Here is a 21,878-nt window from a genome sequence, read left to right on the forward strand (position 1 = left end):
GCCTTTGATGACAGCCTTGGAAGCAGCTATAGATCTTTTGTCACTGTCTTCCAATTTAAGTCCCCAAAAGCTCTGGTAACCTTTAGCTTACTCTTTGTGTTTCAACTGAGTCTTTTCATGTCTTGTTCCACTTTGCCTTGCACAAAGAAACTGAGGGGGTTTCAGTGAGGTGAGCAGGTAAAGTGTGGTAGACAAACTTCTCTGATAATCCAGGCCTCAAGTCTTTTGGCTGGTATGGCCGGGCCTTGAATCTTGCTTTCACATCTGGTTGATCTGGGATTTCACTACCTTGCTCAGAATGTCGATATAGCTATTGATGTTCAGCCTGAGGCTCCCAAGGAAGAAGTAGCGATGACTTGATGTCACTTTCACTGATAATTACACTGAGGATCATGGTTTTGGCTAGAAACTTTATCTGCATGATTTTGGAGGAAGTTTGAAATTTTATTTGTCCTTCGAGTGTAAATTTCAAGAATAACTTTAGGCCTCTTCCACAAATATTAAGGTTTAAAATTGTCTGTCATCAATTATTTTGCTAAAAAGAATGGCAATGTAGTCACTGTTTTCATGAAGATGGATAACAAAAGTAAAACAAATATAAAAGTAGTTATTGAAAATTGCATTCAAATATTATCTACACAGTGTGTGTATGTGTGGAGGGTGTTAAAGATAAATTTTACATGGGAAAGAAAAATCATCGTATCTTGGCTAATAATTGATGTATTCTCAAAATTCAATGTACATCTCTTAGAATATTTTGTCAAATACAACTCACTTGAAGAAACTACTCTGAGCCCCCACCACAGATTATGTGTGGTACCTGAACCTAAGACATGCGACTTTCAGTGTCTTAAGAGAGACACTTCAATACAAATTTAATACTGGCAGTCAGCTCATCCTTTGTGTTGCAGAAAATACAGTTGGTGTATGCTCATGAGTTTGCAATCAAATGAGCTTGGTGACCAAATATTGGTACTAGTAAAGTTATGGGAGTTTCCCGACATCCATTTAGTAGTTGGGCCTAGCAACTCTTGAGTGAGGAATAACGAAGATTCTTATTCACTGCTTTCTTCATTATCGCCACTCTGATGCCCATCTTTCTTTATTAAGACCCACATAGCAATACCATGGTCTTGCCGCACCTTTTTTATTTTAGCTTCTTGATGAATTTTGTTGTGCAAGCACAGTCAAAACACCTGCTATGATCCTGCTTTTACTAGCCACTGCTTGCACGTGTCCATCAGAATTCTTTAGCTCACATCTCACGGCTTTCAAGAAGCACTCGGCAGCAAATAAGATTTTCAATTTTTTAATCTGACACAAATCATAATGCAGATCATTTTATTCTAATATTCGAATGCTTTTCAAGTTGTCCATTATCTCCAGCTCTCAACGCCTCCAAAAATGATCGGAAACAGATACTTTTACTGCCATGAAATACTTCAAATGGTTCTGAAATGAAAAAATGTATTAAAAAAATTGTAAACATTGCCTAAAACACCCGTGTGTATGTACGTATAATAATAAATTGTAATTAGCATAAGATTTTACTGCAGTTTCATAGCTTATCTGATCATGAGAAAATTTATAATTTAATTCAAACATTCTTAGACATTTAAACAACCATTAAGCTGCAGTAAATTATTAAGCTAAATATAATTTATTATTAAAATAGCTCTTATATAGATATGGAGCTCCTTGTTTGTCCAAGATCTGGCGTCTTAATTTCACTTATATATTTGTATGTTTACATGTATAAAGGATTTTGAAAAGAAATTTGTTTAAATCTTCTAGAACTCCTTCAATTACTATCTCATCTAAAGAAAAACAGATAGAACAGAATATAATGGCCTAAACTAAATTTGGACCGTGTCATTTTTATTTTGATACAGTTAGTATCTCAGTGATTTTTATCATGAAAAGATGACAGTTGATAAAGATCTAAAGAAAACTTGACCATTTCCTTTTTAAAGCCTCATATCTATATGATATCAGTTACTCTTCTAAGATCATTAGTAAAGCATTTTGTTTGATAATGTTTAGAATGGAAGTTTAAACCTTCAGATGAAATTGTTATTTCTTAGAAAGTAATGCAGACACCAATCTGGTTATGTTAGTCTTGACTTTGGAAGTCTTGGCTTATTTGATACCCGATACTTCCTCTGCTGCTGCCAAGCTGCTGCTGCTGCTGTTACACGCCTACATTAATAGCTTTCATCTTTTCTTACATAATTTACTCAAAACTCTTTTTCTTTCTTCATTCTTTTATAGGAAAAAGAGTAAACTCTTTTACATGCACAGTACATTAGTAATAATAATAATATTATAATATCTCTCCAAATATCTAGCTGCAATATTAAAATGGTTGTCTGGGTTCTCAATGCATTTTCTATGGAAGCATGGTAAATTTGCTACTGTATATCAAGAGAATTTTTTTTTTTTAAAATTGGAAAAATGCTATAATGATTAACATTACTAAACATAAATTTCTTTCAGACATGTTTCATTATTCATGCTATGTTCTTTCCCTCTGAAAGTTTTGATGTAAGAATTAGTTAATCCCTTTTTAGCATCTAATTAATGCATCGTAGCATGGAAAGTGTAAGTTTATTCGTTTCATAAATGAATAGAAACGTGTGTGAGCGATTCATATGAGCAGAAATATCTGGTCAGTTGTTTCATTGAAAAGGGAAAAGTCACTGTATGCAAGATGAGTGAGTACTTGTGTGAATCCAGCAAACTGGTTGTGTGTCAGTGTCATTGTATCAGTAATAGTAGTGAGTCAGTGGCAGTTTCTTGCTTTTAAACATGTGTAAATATATTCAGGGAGGTATTAAAAGGTTATCACAATGCAAGAAATCGAAATTTGTTGGTGTTGAGAAGGGAAAATAAAAGCAAGTAATTTTCTCTATATATTATCAATAGTAAATCTTAATCGAAAAGTCAAACTTCTACACAGTAATTAATGTGTGTGTCTGTGTTGCATAATATATTTTGAGGAAAATCCTCTGCCAAATGGTTGGTGTTTCAGATCTCTTGTAAACTGTGTGGACTGAAACTTGTCTTCCGAAGTTATGTCGCAGCAAATAGATGTTTCTGCAGCAGATGGATTAAGATGTATTTTATTTATCTAATTTATCTTTTTATTTTGTTTTGTGGGTAGGAGCTGTAAATTTACATGTTAAGTGTGTTATTTAATTATTTTTTGTCTATATTACCTAATACTTGTTTTGTTTTCATTTCACTAACTGGTAGTTTATTTTTTTATATCCTCTGGCAAAGTATTTTCTCAGCACCGACAACTTTCCATTTCTTGTAATAACCTTTTAATACTTCCTTAAATATATATATCTAACACACAATGCTTTAAGCAAACTACATCTCACTACTATGTATGAGTATGTTTATGACATGCAAACTATAGTGGGTGTGAGTTAGTAATGCTAGTGAGCTGCATGGTATATTTCGACTGACTGAATTTCTTGCTAAAAAAATTGCTTTATATAGTTTTGGATCGGCTCTAGGCAATCTTTTGCACCTTGTCTCAACAATTCTTTTTGCTTGTATTAGATTGAAGAAATCCTGACTCTGATTGGTTGAAAATATTTTAAATATTTAAAATGTTAGTCGATTTTTGTACATAAGAATCTTGGCTAAGTTAAGTGGCTAGAAGTATTAATAATTGTTTTTTTTCTCTAGTTTTTGCTTTTCTTTTTTAAATATGGTTTACCATTTCTCTTTAATCCTATTAAAACTAAAATTAGACTGTTCCATGTATTCCTTAAAGAATTTTCTTTTATTGTAATTAGGAGAAAAATCATTTTAATCTCATTTTTCTCTAAAATTCAGATCCTGTTTTAGTGAATCTTGCTTTTTAGAAAAAATTATCGATAAAACGTATATGGAAATTAGGCTGTTTGGAAAATAAGATTTTTTCTGATATGCTACAATTAATTTTCTTTATTTAAACCAAAACAATTAATTTTTAATTAATAAAAAAAAAATCATAACTCAACACTTTAGTTTACATTTTGATCTCTTGTGGAAAGAAAAAAAAATCAACTTTTTATTTTTCTATTTAAAAAATTCTGAAATTATTTTTAATTAGTATCAGAAATAATTTGTAAAGTATTTATAATTTTTTTAATAGTTGTAGCATTTTTAATCCTGTTATAATTTAAAAAATTATGATCTTCTTTTTAAAGAAAATTAGTTTTGGAACAATCTTTCTACAAATCTATTTCACATTTCTTAGTTTTTGGGATAATGATTGATTATTTGTATAATTTGGATTCTCCAAATTACTATTTCCATTTTGAATGCTATTTTTTCATTATGTTTCGGTTAATGTAAACTCCAACCTTCTTCATGTGTATCTTGTTAAACTTTAGAATCTGCACAGAATTTTGAAGGGAACAGAGCTTCAGAATTCAAAATACACCTGAAAAAGGTTACATTGACCGAAACATTGTGAAAATAACGCTAAAGATGAGAACAGTAGTTTGAAGAATCTAAATAGATTTTAAGTATTTCATTTGTATTATTAAGGTTTTGGATTTATTTATTCAATCTGTTATCATTGGTCAATGTTTAGTCTATTACAGATTACACCAAATGAGTTTGAATCGGTTTTGAATTTGTTATTTCATGACTTTCTTCAACCAGACATCCTTATTTTAAAGTTTAATACAAAAAGATTAATATAAATTAGATAAAAAATATACTTTATATTTAAATTTTGAATCTTTTGTGATTGCTTATTATTTTTATCTAGATATTTTGATCTTATAAATAAAAGGTGCATAGTAGTCAGTTTGGATCTTATCCATAATTCCTTCCATATTTAAATAAAACAAACAATGATATACATAATCATGACAAAACGAAAATGTCATATTCCAAAAATCATGTAAATTGATCAAGTACTTTGGGTTATTTTAACTAAAAAATCAAGTTTTATGAGGAAGCAAAGATGAAGTATCTCTCTCTCTGCAGTCTTGAATAAACAAAAGGAGATAAATCAATTTGAAATTCCAAGATTTATTTGTTTTTATACTTGTAATGATTACTATTTACTGTTAATTACTTAAAAATGTTAAAAAAATGATCTTCTCTCTCTCTCTCTCTCTCTCTCTCTCTCTATCTATATATATATATATATATATATATATATATATATATATATAAACTTTATCAATGTATATGATTTTGGGAATATGATCTTTTTGTTCTGTGATGGTATGTACATCGTGAAGATTTTTCTGTTTTTTAATATGGGGGAAGTTCTGAACAAACACTGTCAATTCCATTATTTTTACAAATGATAATGGCAATCTGTTTTAAATTTGTTCTTATATTCTAAATAGATGATTAAATGTTATTGTATGCAAATATTTTTATGTTAGTTCTTATCAGCAAAACAAAAAGGAACTCTACAATAACATCTATTCTAAAGATGCATCCATTAAATCTGCACATTGAAGATGAAAGTTTTTCAAACTTAAATATGACCAACTGAGACTCTAATAAAGATGCCAGGATGCAAAATCATCGCCATTTTTTCTGTTTCTCTCTCTCTCTCTCAGCAAAAATTTCTGCAGGGTTTTATTTTTTATTTTGATTTTATAAAATAATTTTAATTATTTTATTTGAATTATTTCTGTTTTGTTTTTTTTCTTATTGATGTTGATATTGTTCTTAGTATTTGTTGTTTTTTTTTTTTTTTCTGTTTTCAGATGAAAAAAGAGGTGATTTTTTTTGTTTTGTTTTTTAGCAATCTATTTTTACCACAAAAAAGTGCTTTATGTTTTGAAATAGGCAAATTATTCTCATGGGTGCTCTAATACGTAAAAATTCTCTCTTTATCTGTAAGCATTTTGATAAATGATACTTTGAATACTTAAGTTTTTTGAATTAACAAGTGATTCTAAAAACTAATGAATAATTTATTCAAAACCAAATAAATTTATTAGAGAACCTATATGCACCTATTGTTATTTTCTACACATTTTACGGTCTTCATAAACAAGAACCTACTTTTTGCCATGCTTTTGGGTTTTTTTCCGATTTGGAAAAAATAAAAAATGCATATAAATTAAAAATTTTTTAAATTATTTATTTGAAAGTTAACTATGAAATTGTCATATTAGTGAAAAACTTTCAAATAAGTAAGTTAAAATTTAATTTCTCAAATGACATTTTCTATAAGAAAGTGACCCTGTTGGTGGGGCATCAGAATAAAGTGACTGTTCCCCTACAGAAAGTAAAAGTCCCTCAATAGGGCCACCTGTTGGCCGTGGGTGGTGACCCATGATGCCTTAGAATGGGACCCTGGTGTTTGTAGGACTTGGAGGTCAGGATTTAGCACCCTCACTTCCCAACACGTCTTACCTTACCTGGACTAGATTGGGAGTTGGAGAGGTCTGATCCAATTTCTTTTTCAAAGCTACAAAATCTGAATTAAGACAATGGCTGCAGGGCCAGTCTTACTGAGAAAGGATGCATAATCCCTTCTTTTACTGAATGAAAATCCAGGGACAGAAATTTAAACTGTCAATCCATCAGCATGAGTATATTGGCTGTGCAACCCTATTGTTACTGGGGGAATGGGTTTCCCACTAGACGCATCTCCTTATGGGATAGTTGGGAGTATAGCCGATGAAATCCAAAACTGTACATATAGCACCTGACAATAAATCCCAAGCTAACGTAAATGAAATTATGAAATAGATCACATCCAGACACTGATACTTGTACAGACCCAGATACTGAAATGGAAGAAATAACAACTAGAGTTCATACAATGATGAAATAACGGCATAATAGATGAACAAATAAAAATTAAAAAACAAAAACAATCTTTGACTGATGTAAAAAAGAATCAGCATAATGAAAAACTGTCAAGAATTCAACACCAATACATACATCTTCACATTGGACCCCCCCCCCAAAAAAAAAAAAAAAAAATTAAGATTGAATACATAATAATGAAAGTGGATACCTATATCCCTAATCCACTTAGATGTTATAATTGTCAGAAGTTCGAGCAGTGCAAGAATTGGTATACCAGAAGGAAATTATTTAAAAATTGTGGATGTATGGATCTAATCACCAGGAAGCCATTTGCCAACAGCTGAAATGTGTGAAGTGCTTAGAATATTCAGCTGAAGAATGGAAGAAAAAAAAGAGGTAATGAAAATTAAATACACCCAGAGCATCTCCTTCCCAGAAGCCTGAAAAATTGTCGAGAATACCCATTCAGTTTGCTCTTACTCCAGAGTAACTCAACCATTACAAACCACTTCCAATTCTAAATGCCAAAAATGTAACCTCATAAGAAAACTAGCAAATATGAATTTAAATGAATTCCTAACCTTCATAAAAGAACTAGACATCCATACAACAATCTAAATCTTCATCTCAAAATCCTACCAAAACAACAAAAAGATACTCAAGAACAACAGCTAACACTATCACAAGGCCCTCAGGTAGAAAACTACCACAGAATATGAGTCCCTCCGAAATAAAGACTATCAAGATGTCAAAGCATCAACTGTGCTGTATGAAAACTTCACACAAAGAAAAAGGCCAGTATAATCAGCCCTTACCCAAAGGTAGCATCATGAAAAGTGACATCAATGATCCCAATACAAACAAGAAACAAAAACTATAAATGAAATGGCTGTGTTATGCAACAGATATAGCACAATATAAAAAATGAAATTAGAAGAAAACAATCAAAATATCACAAACAAATCTCATAGAAGAGAAAACACAAGGCCATGAGTCAAATGGAAATGAAAAAACATAATACAATAGAATTGCCTGACAAACTATTTTCAGATTATACAAATCAGATACACGTGCAAACAATATCTGGCATAAAATGATCCACTGCAGTTGATTTACTGTAAAACTAAACTCCTCCTCCTCCTTTCTCTTTGCAAAACTCATGTTCTGAAAAAACAGGAACAACAATTTTCCACCACAAAGAAACCAAACCAAACACATGAATAAATATTTGAATATATATATATATATATATATATATATATATATATATATATAAAATTAAAGCATAAAAACTTTTACCGAAATGACTGGATTTCACATTGAATAACCTGCAAGGGGTTTTTATATCATAAAATAAAACAGCTAAACCAAACATGTATAATCCTTCATTCTATAAGAAATAATAAATTTCCTAAAACAGGCTAATATCAACAAAACATAACAAATGAACAAAAATGATAAAATTTAAACTATTTCTTGGCATCAAATGACCTCCATAGTTGAAATGACATTAAACAAAACTCACTCACTCTGTGAAAAAGTTTTGAGAAATATGCTTATATCATGTCTAAACAGTTGCTGCAGTTTTGTGTGGCTGTAGCTTACTATGACAAAAACATGGCCGAAAATGTTGATGTGATCATGTAAAAGTAAAAAGTTATGAATTTCTTATCAAAATGCACTGAGATTTGAAGAGTTTCACTATTACTGTACCCATCTCTAAAAATTTATATTTAAAAAATAATGAGGCACTTTTTTCATGGTGAAATGATTGTGATGACTCTTTCCCCAAATGTAATTTGTCACTAAAAATTATTTTACAATGGAAATGCTCTGTTTATTTGATCAAGTGATATGAGCATTATTGTTATTCATTTACTTTTAATATTTTGATTTCATTAATTTAACAAAAAAAAAAAAAAAAAAAAAAGCAAATAGTTTGTCTGCAGGAAACTGTAGAAAAAGAAATATGGATAAAATCTGACAAAGTGTTGAGCAGAATAAATGGGAAGATGGACAGTCACAAATGAAAATAATTTTGATTAACATGCAGAAAAATTTTTTTGTAAATTGTGGTCCACAACAAGAGATCAATTTAAAGTTGCAATAAATAAGTTAAGAATCACCACCGGACAGAAAACTTAATATTCAATCTATCATTCCAACTTGTTGCTATTTGAATATTGCTGAATAAGTATTACCTCATGTCAGACTCCATTCTAATAAGAACCCATAAAAAGATCCTTTGTTACTCTATTTTCTTGTATATTATCAAAGGTATTTTAGACATAAATTAAAGGCAAAGCAAGGGGCTTGTCTGGGACACAATAAATATTTATACAGCTTACAAAAAAAGAGAACCTCATTTAGATAAGATTGCAACTACTCAACACGATAGTTAACAAGATATGATTGAAAATGTAATGCATGAAAAGTTTAGATCTGATGACCCAGAGGAAGATTAATCTAGGCAGTATAGGAAGATGTGTGCAGAACAGTAGACTTTGATGGTATGGCCATGTTGAAAGAATAGATGAGAGTTCTTGGGTTAGTAAATGTAGAACAGTTGAGGTAGCAAGATTAGTTTACAGGGTCAAAACAGGAGGAATATGGGCAGAAGTTATAAGGGTACATTTGAAAATAAGAAGAATGACCTGGCTGAAGATAGGTTAGCTAGGAAGTAATTTTTTAAAATCCATCAGTATGGAAAACATGTTAAACTGATGATGATGACCTGGAATAGCCAAGTGATGACAATGGTTTACACAAGGTATTTGATATGTTATCCATTTTTATTTAGGAATTATCAGAATTGGACATCTTTATCTAATTAATTTCCTTGAAATGGATTTAAATAATAAAATACAAAGTTAAAAAATGGAATGAACACATGCTTTGATCTTTAATCTTAGAACTGAGACTGAACTATTTCATGACTGGGATATCTTTTTTGAAATTTTGTTTTGTGGATAATATATTATACTTGGATCTTATATAGGATGTACCATAAACTAGTGACAAAGATTGAATTTATTCCTTTTTCTTTTTAACCTTCAGACACGGTTTTCTTATTCTTGCATTATCCACAAGAAAATGTGGCATTTTCTGGGTGTGTTTAGAGATATTTTTTAGTTGTTTTCATCTCTCTGGTGAACCATTCATTGTTTCTTGCAGGAACTTTGTTGATAAAAGTCATATGATCTGGATTTTTGAATGTTTTTAACTTTATCTATAGATATGGTCTTTATTAAAAGGTAAAATCACAAGACCCTCCTCCCCTTCCCATCTTTACGGCTGAGCGGAAATTGAATGACAGTCATGTTAATGTCTCTCTCCCTCCTTCATTTCCTATTGCCTTACTAGCTTTATCATCTTCTACTCCATCCTCCACCATATTCCTCCCATCTGGTGTGATAATTAGTCATCTGAAAATCAACCGTTTGTTCCTTCACTCTGAAGTTAATTTTGATTTTATTTAAAACATCTGATAGTCAGACCTATCTTTCCTGAGAAAAGGATATTTAGTAAGATACATTTTTCTGCATTAAAATTAATAAGATTTAAAAAAAAAAAAAATCTTTCCTCTTCAAACTATGTATATTGTCGCATGAATGTCAGGGCTACTATTTGAGACTGTCTCCAGGAGCTCTATGTAGGGAAATGAGCAGTGAGATGTCATTACATTTAAACTTCTGCAGGCTAGTACAGGGAGAAAATTACAAAGTCTAATAGTCCGAGAGAAGAAACTATTTAAGTAGAAAGCTTTTTGGCATCTAGGGACCTCAGCAGTGAAGGAGAGTTGCTGCTTGTTGGGTTAATCTAGAGTATATATGTCGAGGAAGCACAAGTGCTATGAGTTCATCAGAGCACATCCCATTAAATTAGGACAATTAGGTTTATTTTTATTTTATTAGTAAAAACATTGATCCAGACTAAATATTTAATATCCTGATTTCATATGCTAATTATTAATCCATTCTATTTAAGAGGATTTATTGTTAATTACAGATTACCAGTTTTTGTTTCTTTTTTTGTCATGCAGTGTTATTTTTTTAATTCCTTGCATAGTTATTCCTTCCCTATGTTTGTGATGACCCAGCACAAAAATCAAATATCCTAATTCTAGCATTTTTGCATGGGCACAAGACTTTTTATTTAGACAATTTATTTTATTGAATGATCCGAATGCTAAAGTATAATTTGGTTAGTTTTAAAGTCACATGTCTTGTAATCTTTGGTTATTTTTCTCCCCACTTTTTTTTTATCAATTTAAATATAATTCTTCACTGAAAGATTGTTTTTTTTTATGTTTGATTCCACTAATCAAATGTTCTGCTATTGTGGAGTTTTTAATTATGCACGCATAACATGCGTATTATTTAATGAATTGTTCTGATATGTTCTGATCGAGTGGCTGTTCATTTATTTATTTTTTTAAAATTCAGTTTAAAATATTCTTAGCTTTTATGACTGATTGAATTATTATATAGTATGATATGAAATAAAAAGTATATCCTCTTACAAATGTTATTGAGCATTCTGGTCTTATTTCTCACAAAACACAAGACTAAAGTATGCACACACATGCACATAAGTTTTATATGTTTATACCAAGATCTTATGTCTGATATGAAAAGAAACTGGAGTCTTAGGAAGCTCTCCATAATTTCAATAATTATAAGAGCAACTGGACTAATTACTGAAATTTCACAAACTACCTGGCTAATGTACCAAGTGAACCAACCCACAAAAAGATAAAAATAAATATAAAAAGCATAGACATATAAGTATCAACAGTGTGTGGTGACTTACAGTTTCTAATCTCAAGTTCATTAGACTTTTGCAAGAGCCTTTTTTATATGGAAAATGTCTACAGGAAAACATTGTGTACGAATTCACAGTGAAACTATACAACAGAGTGACAGTAGTAATCACATAACCAGAACAAAAGAATTGTCCAAGTCAGTGACCTAAATTTATATTTGCATGTAGATATGAAGTAAATTAAGCCCATCCCAAAGACTAAAAGTAAATAAATAATAAAATAAAAATGAATAACTAATAAATAAATTCACAAAGATAAACAAATGAGTTTAAAAAAAAAAAAAAAAAAGTGAAAATGGCCTGTGGAGTTCAAACACTTTTATTTTATTCCAGCAGAAAGATAATGAGATAACATTTACTCTAATAAACTGCCACTGTTGACTCTTCTTGTATGTCTACACAAACTCTATCTATAAATATAGTAAAAATATAATGGTACAAGCTTTGTTAAAAAAAAATTCTAAGTTTCAAATAGCCTGCATATTTTATAAAATAATCGTTTGTGCTACACCTATTATATAATATTCCAGGTGTAGTTTTGTTCATAGTGGTTGGATGAACCATCCTAGGAATCTTACTGTGTTTATATAAGTGCTCAACAGCAAGTAGAGCCGTATATACATTTAGCATAAATGTTTTACTTATATAAATATTTCTGGCTGTATATATGATTGTGACCTCTTGTCGGACAAGTGCCACTTCCTCAGTCACTGAAGGTCTGTGTACCCGAAGATGACTTTTCAGTCCTGCCAGCGACTTGCACACCCTCAAGCAGACATGACACTGAAAACGTTCATTGGTTTGGATGAAACTAACAGCAATGGAACCTGTATCATCGTGCGCTTTCATGTGATTAACAAAACCTGCTTTAGACCCCAATCACACACCTCATAGATCCAAACATCTTCATGATTAGGCAGCAAGGTTTGGCATTTCCTACATGACTTCAAGGCACTTTCCACAAACGAAGATATCAAGTTCCACATATAATAGATCATCAGGAGCGGGAGTGTACATGACTTTTGTTTTCTTAATGCTAACTGTAATTCCGAAGCAGGTACAAACATTCGTGAAGAGATCCATCACTAGTTGCATATCTATTGGGGAGTTTGCCACCACACCAGGTCAGCTTCATCAGCATGCAACAGCTCCCTAACAAGTCTATCACCAACAAGTGTTTTGACTTGGAATCTTTTGAGGTTGAACACTTTTCCAGTCGTTCAGAATCTAATATAAACACCCATATCGCAATCGTGAAAACTATACCAGAGCAGAACAGTCAGGTAGAGTGAAAACAATGTTGGTGCAGCTATATCACCCTGCTTCATTCCATTATTAATGGGGAATTTTTACATAGAATTCTGTGTATGTGAATATATATATATATATATATATATATATAAAATGTTTTGACAAAAGCCAAGAACCATTCACATGATGCCTTTGCTTGGAAATTTGGGAAGAAGCAAAAGTTGCAAGATGGACTTCCCCCTCACCATTTTATCTATTATTCTGTGCATTCTATGAGCAATGCTTCTCACAAACAGGGAATAATTGTTTTCTGGTTCAGCTCTTTTAAGTAGGTGGTTTGTAAAGATCTCATATTATTCAATAGTAATCGAACTGTCACTCTATCCATCTCATTAACTCTTAGCCTTGAGTTGCTTTTTTAGCTTTAATAAGTGATGGATTAATACTAATTTAAAAAAAAAAGTTTCTTGTAGAATCAGTTGCATTTCTGAGCTAATTTGAGAATCTGTTGACAAATGTTGACATCTATATTGAATTTGAAATAAAATCTCTTTTAGTGCACTCATTGTAATCATTTCTTGTAAGCATTATAATTCAGTGATAAATTATGAATATTTAATCAAAGAGGATTATTTTCCTATCTCCCTGTGTGTGTATATTCAAAATAGTAATATACAAACATTAATATAAAATATGAATATTTACAGATACAATCCTATTCTAGAAAAAAATGCTCTATATTCAACATATGAAAAGATTTAAATAATGTAAAATAAAGTTCCTTTTGCATCATTTAAATCCTTATCTATATATATATATATATATATATATATATATAAAAGCAAGATTAAAATGGAACAAAATAAAATCAACAGAAAAGCATTTGTTACGTTTTTATTTTTGTATTTTGGTATTTCAGCATTTTACAGATTTTGCTGTTTTTTTTAAAAATAAGATTTTTAAGTTAAATATTTTACAGTATCCTTTCTTTCTTAAATTGTTAAGTGAAAGTACAAAATATTTTAAAAAATCGCTCTCCCTCTTTCCATCTTACAAATCTATTGCTACAAGGTTGCTTTAATAAGTTTCTAGACTGTTTTTCGTACGGGCACTTTTATTGATAGTACACACATGGTCCCTTTGAAGTAATCTCTGGCTGCAATGCACTTGTTGTACCGTTCCAACAACTTCTGGAAGACCCCATAGAAGTCCTCTCATGTGAGCATGTCAATGATCCTCATCACAGCCTCTTTCATCTCAATTGTCTCATAACGACAATCTCTAAGGTTTTCCTTGAGCTTGGAGAATAGCCAAAAGTCATAGGGAGCAAGGTCTGGACTATAGGGAGAGTGAGGAACTGTCTTGATGCTCATCTTGGTCAAATAATCTGTGATAAAGATGGAGTTGTGAACTGGTGCATTGTCCTGGTGAAAATACTACTGACCTGATTTAAAGAGTGCTGGCTTCTTCCGACAGAATCTCTTCCTGAATTCCCTTAAAACCTCAACATAGTATTCTTTGTTGACAATGCATGTAGATCATGCCTGTGCTGTCAAAAAAAAACAAAATAGATTTCTGAGTGAATTTGCCCTGTCTGACCTTCTTGGGTCTGGGAGAGCCAGCATGCTTCCGCTGGGAACTCTGTCTCTTGGTCTCTGGGTCATAGCAGTAGATCCAACTTTCATCGCCAGTCACCAGAGCATCAAGAACTGCAGAATCTGAATCAATCAGCTCAACTATCCCTCTGTTGTCATGACAACGTCTTTCTTTCTGATCTTCTCTGAGCACCCTTGGGACAAACTTCACACAAATCTTCCACATCTTCAGTTCCTCACGAATAATTGTGTGTACAGTTCCCACACTGACATCAAACTGTGCACTTAATAGACACGCAATGGTCTTTATCCATGAAATACTTTATTTGACCAATCAACATTGGTGTTTTGACTTCCTTACTCCTCCCACACCTTTCATCATCCCTCACACACTCTCTGCCTTCCTTGAATCTCTTATGCCACTCAAAAACTGATGCTCGATTCATGCAAGATGGCACTAAAGCAGTCTGAAGCATTCTATACGTTTCTATAGCATTTTTGCCCAGGTTTAAAACAGAATTTTATTGCATATTCTTCGAAAATGTCCTCACATCCAGATTGCATTTTTGAAATTCACCAGCTCTCACAATCAGGTTTTAGTAGGGAGTATTCCAATTTCTACTGTAGCTGTTCATTTGAACCTGAAACCATAAGAATTGGTCATGATGTATAGCAATAACATACTGAATTTTTTAGTCTAATTTTAAATGTCTGTACCAAAAAAGTCTGGAAACTAATTTAAGGCACCTTGTAAATAACATTATTTCAACACTTCTATAAACTGCAGAAAGACCTACATTTTATCCGATTTTCATGCTTTAAATTCATCACACACACGTATACCTAAAATTCTGTAGTCCTTATTCATTTTGAGAGAATGAAGTTTTAGAATTGAAAAATTATATACTATAAATTTTTTTATTAAAAATAAACAAACAAAACCTAAATCTATAATTAAGAATGGATCTCTATTAAATTGTATTTATTTAATAAGACCAAATGATTTTTCGTCAAAGATATGATTATAAATGTTTAATTGTTCATTTGATGTTTGAATGAATGATCCATCTTTGAGTTTTAATTCAAAATTGTTGGGAAATAATTTCCAAACTGGTTCAATCTGTCCATTTATGAGAATGATAAAAGCTCATGTCAGTTGATCAAAAAAATAAAATCAAACCTATATTTTAACATTGAAATTGTTTTCTAATATTTCTCATTTGCTATTTTTATGGTTTTATTGATTTTTGATTGTAGATTTTTGTGGGTGTGATCACATTTAGATAAAGAAAAAGAAGACTCACTACCCATCGTCTCATATTCTAAAATATTTTATTTAAATTTTAAAAAAAAGTGTTGAACCTAATTTAAAACTTAAAAAAATTTTGTTTATAATTTTTCAAGTTTCCATAAAAATATCTGCAGGCATTTTTTTTTTTTTTTAAATTATTTAACTTCTGTCACAGATGAGAAATGACTGTCGCATCAATACTGAATTTGTTTCAGACATGTGTATTCTTTCAATTTATTCTCAAGTTATTTTGATTCATTTTTTAAAATATTTTTTTGATGATTGAAATAAATATTTCAGAACAGTTCTTTTTAGCATTTATGGCAATTTTGCAGTATAGACAACAAAATGAAAAAAAGTGCCCAAAAAACAAATATATAACAAATAAATGTTACCAAAGGCAAGATTAGTTACTCTTCTATCTACATAGTTAATTTTTTGTGTTTTAACTTACTTTAAAGCTTTGAAACCCAAGTAGTATTGAGACTTAAGTTAGAATAAAAACAGTGACATTTATTGAGCAGGTTCCCACCAGTATTTTGTTTAAGTCTTAATTTTTGAGCGATTATTAAGATTCCCTAGATGACCTTATGTTGACCATTTTTTTTATTCTAACTTGAGACTTGGAACTATTTCTGTTTCAAACTAAATAAAAACTTTAAAATAAGTTCAGACACAAAAAAATTATCTAGATAGAAAAATAACTAGCCTTTGGTAACATTTATTTGTTATGTACTTGTTTATTATTATTATTATTATTTATTTTTTTTGTATATACTGCCAAATGCCTGTATTTATTTATAAATATTCAATGAAATGTTTATTAATATGGAGAGGTTTGTTTAGCTTAAAATACTCTTAGAAAATTGAAAATTAGTGGAGCTATCTTGTTCTTTTTGATTAAAAAATATTTTGATATAATTTGAACAATTTCTAACATGCAAATCTTCAAAATATTTGCTTATTTATGCATTCATGTCTTGTAATAATGTACTTGTTTATTATGACTTTCTGAAAATCAAATTTTAATTATATATTTCAAGAAATTTACAGGAGTCTTGGCCTAGCTTACTGAAAATGGGACTCTCATGATTGGATAGTACACACTTGTATATTTTACTATCTTTTGAAGTCATTATTACAGAGTTAAGATTTTCCCAATTAAAATGATACACATTTATATATATATATATATATATATATATATATATATATATATATATATATATATATATATATATATTTTATAAAATTAGGCATGTCTATATCTTATATATTTGTTTGTACAGGATTAACCCCTAAATGAATTAATTGATCATTATGAATTATAGGACACAGCTGTTCAGTGTAAGGGGTCTAAATGTGGACTATATTTAGCTTTATGCAAAAGGGGTTCGGTATCCTTTTGAAAATGCAGATATCGCTGATTTTTGAGAAATTTTAACAATAGGAATTAGATATCCGTGCATAAATATTCACATTTCAGTTTATTTTGAGTATTTTAAATGGTTTTAAGGAGTTGTTATATGACCACATATTCTGTTTTAAAAATTAAAATGCATCAGATTTGCATTGAATTTGGTCCATAATCATTAGACACAGATTGAATAATATTCTCTGAATTTCCTAAAAGTTTAAGACATTTTTAGATTCAAAATCATATCATCGATATTTAGAATAAAGATAACATTTAGTATCATGTCTTGATTTTACTCTCCATAATGGCACAAAACTATTCTGTTTGGGCAATTAATTTTATCTGTCTCACAATGGGTATTTTAGCGTGTGTGTGTATGTATGTATGTATGTATGTATGTATATATATATATATATGTATGTATATATATGTATGTATATATATATATATGTGTGTATGTGTAAGTGTCTGTATAAATATATTTTCTTATAGTATATACCAATCCTTATTTAAGAAGCTCAATGTAATAACGGAGTAATATAGTGAACAAAAACGACAAAAAAACTATATTCCAAAATTCATGATGTTGACCATCTTATAATTTATTCCTTTAATTCAGTTGACATTTACATATAGATACTGTCAAGAATTGTAAATGTCAACTGAATTAAAGGAATAAATTATAAGATGGTCAACATCATGAATTTTGGAATATAGTTTTTTGTCATTTATTCACTATATATGCATATAAGCTGATATATTGTGTATAGATTTTCAGTATTTACTTCAACAGTGATCACTACATAAGTAGAGCTGAGTAGTAATAGTGTACCAATGTATTTATGACAATTAAGCTACTGTGTTTTCTGTTTCATCCCTGCACGGGCATGTTAGTCAAAGTCCACAGATGTTTTTTGTTGTAAATAACAAAATATCTGTGTATTACAAATAAATTTATTTTCATATATATATATATATATATATATATATATATATATATATATATATATATATATATGTTGGTGTATGTGACCATTTCTATCTGTGAGGAACAGTATTCACTATACTACTCCGTCGATTTTTGGACTTAAAACTTGATATAAATAGGATTTAGACCTTAGTAAAAAATTAGCTGCTAAGGGATAAAAATTGAACAAAAACAATTGGAACTTGGCAGGTGTAAGTCGACTAAACATGTTATTTCTATGCATGCACAAATATACATTGATATCTTTAATAACATTATTTTTGAAAGTTTTTTTCTGTGCTTCTAAATTTAGATCAGATGGTAATGAACAGACTGGAAAGTTACATGTTTTGGTTTCAATTGTAGCTGATGGCACCCAAGTCCTATTTTTTGATTTTTTTACTTTGAAATCATTACTATATATTGGGTACAATATAATAATCAATAGAAAATTAGCTCTACAATATATACAATTAATACAAAATAAATTAAACTATCATGTTCAAATGTATTTTATGACCGAACATTGCCAGGCAGCCTGCTGATATATCAGATTGACTAGAAAGTTTTTGTAGTTTTTAACCTTTAAATTCAAATAAACATATCTTAACTCAAACAAAAATTTATTGATCAAAATAAGCACCATCAGAATTAACACTTTTGCCAATGCAAAACTAGTGCATTTATGCTAATAATGTAAAAATCTTGTGTTCTGGTGGCGATGAAGTCATTGAAGGCGTTTTTGATATTGCTTTGGTTTTTGAAGCATTTCTCATGCAGAAAGTTGTTGAGATGCTTGAAAAAGTGGTACTCGGTAGGTGAAAAGGTCTAGAGAGTATGGCAGATGAAGCAGAGTTTTGTAGCCTAATAAGTTCAACTTCTGCAGAGTCAGTTTAGCAATGTGTGGTCAGGCATTGTTGTGTAGGAGAATTGGGCCTTTTCTGTTGACTAATGCTGGGTGTTGTTGAAGTTTCTGATGCATTTCATCCATTTGTTGACAGTAATTCACCACTGTAATGGTTTTGCATGCATTAAAAAAAAAAAACTAATCAATGAGACTGGTCACAGACCACCAAACAGTCAGCATGACTTTCTTTTGGTACAACTCTGGCTTCAGGAAGTGTCGTGGAGCTTTGTCGACATCTAACTAAGAACCCGCTTTTCATCGCAAGAACCCACTTTTCATTGCAAGTCACAACCCGGTCGAGAAATGAGTCGTTCTTGTTGCTTAAAAGAAGGGAAGATGACACTTCATAACAATGCTTCTTTTGATTGTCGTTCAATTTATGAGGCAGCCATTTATTAATTTTTTTTTCTTTCCAATCTTTCTGAAGTGGTTGGAAATCATTGTATATGTTACGTTTACTTCAAAAGCAAGTTATCGAACAGCTGTGCTTGAATTGACTTAGACTAAGGCTCTTACTTGATCATTGTCAGCATCCAATGGCTGACCATAACACTCATCTTCAAGACTCTTGTTGCTGCTTTGACATTTCTTAAACCACCATTGTGCTCTACATTCAATAATGGTTCCTGGGCCAAATGCTTTGTTGTTATCATGAGCTGTTTCAGCAGCTTCCACCCTAGCTTGAATTGAAATAAGAAAATTGTGCGCATTTACTTTTTTTCCATCTTGTATTCAATATTCTGAAGAGAAGACATAATTGTTTTAAAATGATTGTAAACTATTAGATAGAGCGAAATATGCTCTTTAAAATGAGAAATTCAATAAAGGTATTTTCATGAAAACTTATTTGAAAATACATCATTTGAAATCCAAATTAAAAATTCTGCAAGAACTTTTTCAACCATATATATATATATATATATATATATATATATATATATACATATATATATATATATATAATTAGCAAGCTGCCTGGTGTTGATCTGTCATAAAATATGCTGTGATGATATATATATTTACTGCTTCAGAAAAATCAAGTTCTGAGACATTCCTTCTATTATTTTAATTATACTGTCTATGGATGTTTCTGAATATAATGCTTAGTTTGTTTGAACAGAGGATGATTTATATACTGAAGTTAGATTTTTGATCAGTTTCAATTCTTTGCAGATTTTTTTCAAGTCAATTATCAAATTATATTTTTCTGAAACAGCAAATATGTTCATTATATCTTTTCCTTGGCAAAAATAGAATTTGTAACAGTAAAATCAAGTATTGTAGGAATAACTATTAACTGAAAAAAAAAAAAAAAAGTGTATGTTTACAGCAACAATGTATTAGAATACATTTAAAACAAAGCAATAATGTAAAGAAAAATATTTGAGACTCCATTTTTGAGGGATCATTTTCCATTTGTAATTTTTTTTTATCTGTATACAGTACATTTAAGAATGAAAAATTTTCAAGATTGGCAGAAAATACAAACTTGTTGATAGACTCTCCTATTCATAAAAATTTCATACATCATGCATGTTTTATATCTATTATTTTTAGCTCTTGTCCAGAATTCCCCCTATAAAAAAATAAAGAATAATCTGTATGATGTATATACCCGTGATGAAACAAAAATATCATATACCAAAAATCACATAAATTGAAGTTTCATTTTTATAAAGAAAATCATTTTCAAGCGATTAATGAGAAATTGTAGGCATTACAACATTGATTTAATAAGTATGACTTGATGTTGACTTATCTCCTTTTGTTTCTTAAAATTTTCAAAATGGGCGAGGGTTGAGATAGCCACTTTTTGAATACTCATTTGATTTTCTTATTTAAAAATAAAACTATTTGATCAATTTTGGAATATATTTTTACTTCATCACGAGTACATACATCATACAGATCTTTCTTTTTTTTTTCTTTTTTTAAATATAGGGTGAATTCTGAAAAAGAGCCTTATTTTTTTTTTCTAATTTTTCTTTCTTTGAAATGTAATTGACTGAATTTTACTTTGTAACAACTCTTCAATTGTTCAGCTCAAAATCATTTAATGTAAATCAATTAAAATTTGTGCGATTTTCATATTTTGTCACTTTTAGTTATTGATGAAGCAGAATATTCTACATCTTGGTCTGCTGATCCAAAAAGCTTGGAAAAATTAATGGAACGTCCAGGCTACCAGGACTACCAGAGGCTTGGGATTGTGAGTCCGACTGGCAGTGGATCTCGCTCCAGGACGGACCCATTCAAAATTACACTGGTCAATTCCAACTACTCAGTTTGTCGAAGGTTAGTTGACTCGCACTTTCTTTATGCAATTTGATCCACATATTATAATTACAGCAGCATTTTTAATGGATATTTGTAATACTTTAGTGAAGACTAAGCTTAATTTAAATTTTTAGTTCTGGTTTTTATGAATAAATACTATTTTCAGCAAGTGATATAAAGCCATTTTGCTAACAAACATCAGATGCTAATATATATAAACCATGCAGTCAATAAACTATTATATTTATGTAAACATTTCATTTTGACAGTTACCCAGCACTCTTGGTAGTTCCTCATTCTGTAACAGATGAAAGTATAAGGAAGTTTGCCCGTTGTTATCGACAGTCCAGGTAAGTGAATATCTGGCCAACAGCATATTTCCACAGGTAGTGTGTGTGCAGTGGGAAAACAACTTATTTTTTCTCATCTGCACCTTTTCCAGTTTTCATATGTTCACTTTCTGCGTGTTTTCACCTTTTTATACTTATACAGAATAATGGGATTTCAGATAAAATTCTTATATAATGGGGACCCTACATTAGCAGGCTAGCGGTTTT

At 30.4% G+C, this 21,878-nt stretch overlaps 1 protein-coding gene across 21 annotated transcripts in view; it reads left to right on the forward strand.

The window, feature by feature from the left end:
• The window catches only part of LOC145293059 (myotubularin-related protein 13-like), a 508,291-nt gene that overhangs the window by 391,184 nt on the left and 95,229 nt on the right, over positions 1–21,878 (forward strand). For all 21 annotated transcript variants that reach the window (XM_080139396.1, XM_080139398.1, XM_080139410.1 and 18 more), the window contains 2 exons: positions 21,150–21,339; positions 21,591–21,671. In XM_080139396.1, the coding sequence (XP_079995522.1) occupies positions 21,150–21,339; positions 21,591–21,671 (271 nt within the window). The remainder of the gene's footprint in view (positions 1–21,149; positions 21,340–21,590; positions 21,672–21,878) is intronic.

The sequence above is a fragment of the Euprymna scolopes genome, chromosome 14, assembly GCF_053919585.1.
Source record: "Euprymna scolopes isolate OS-2025 chromosome 14, ASM5391958v1, whole genome shotgun sequence".
In the NCBI taxonomy this organism is placed as follows: Eukaryota; Metazoa; Mollusca; class Cephalopoda; order Sepiida; family Sepiolidae; genus Euprymna; species Euprymna scolopes.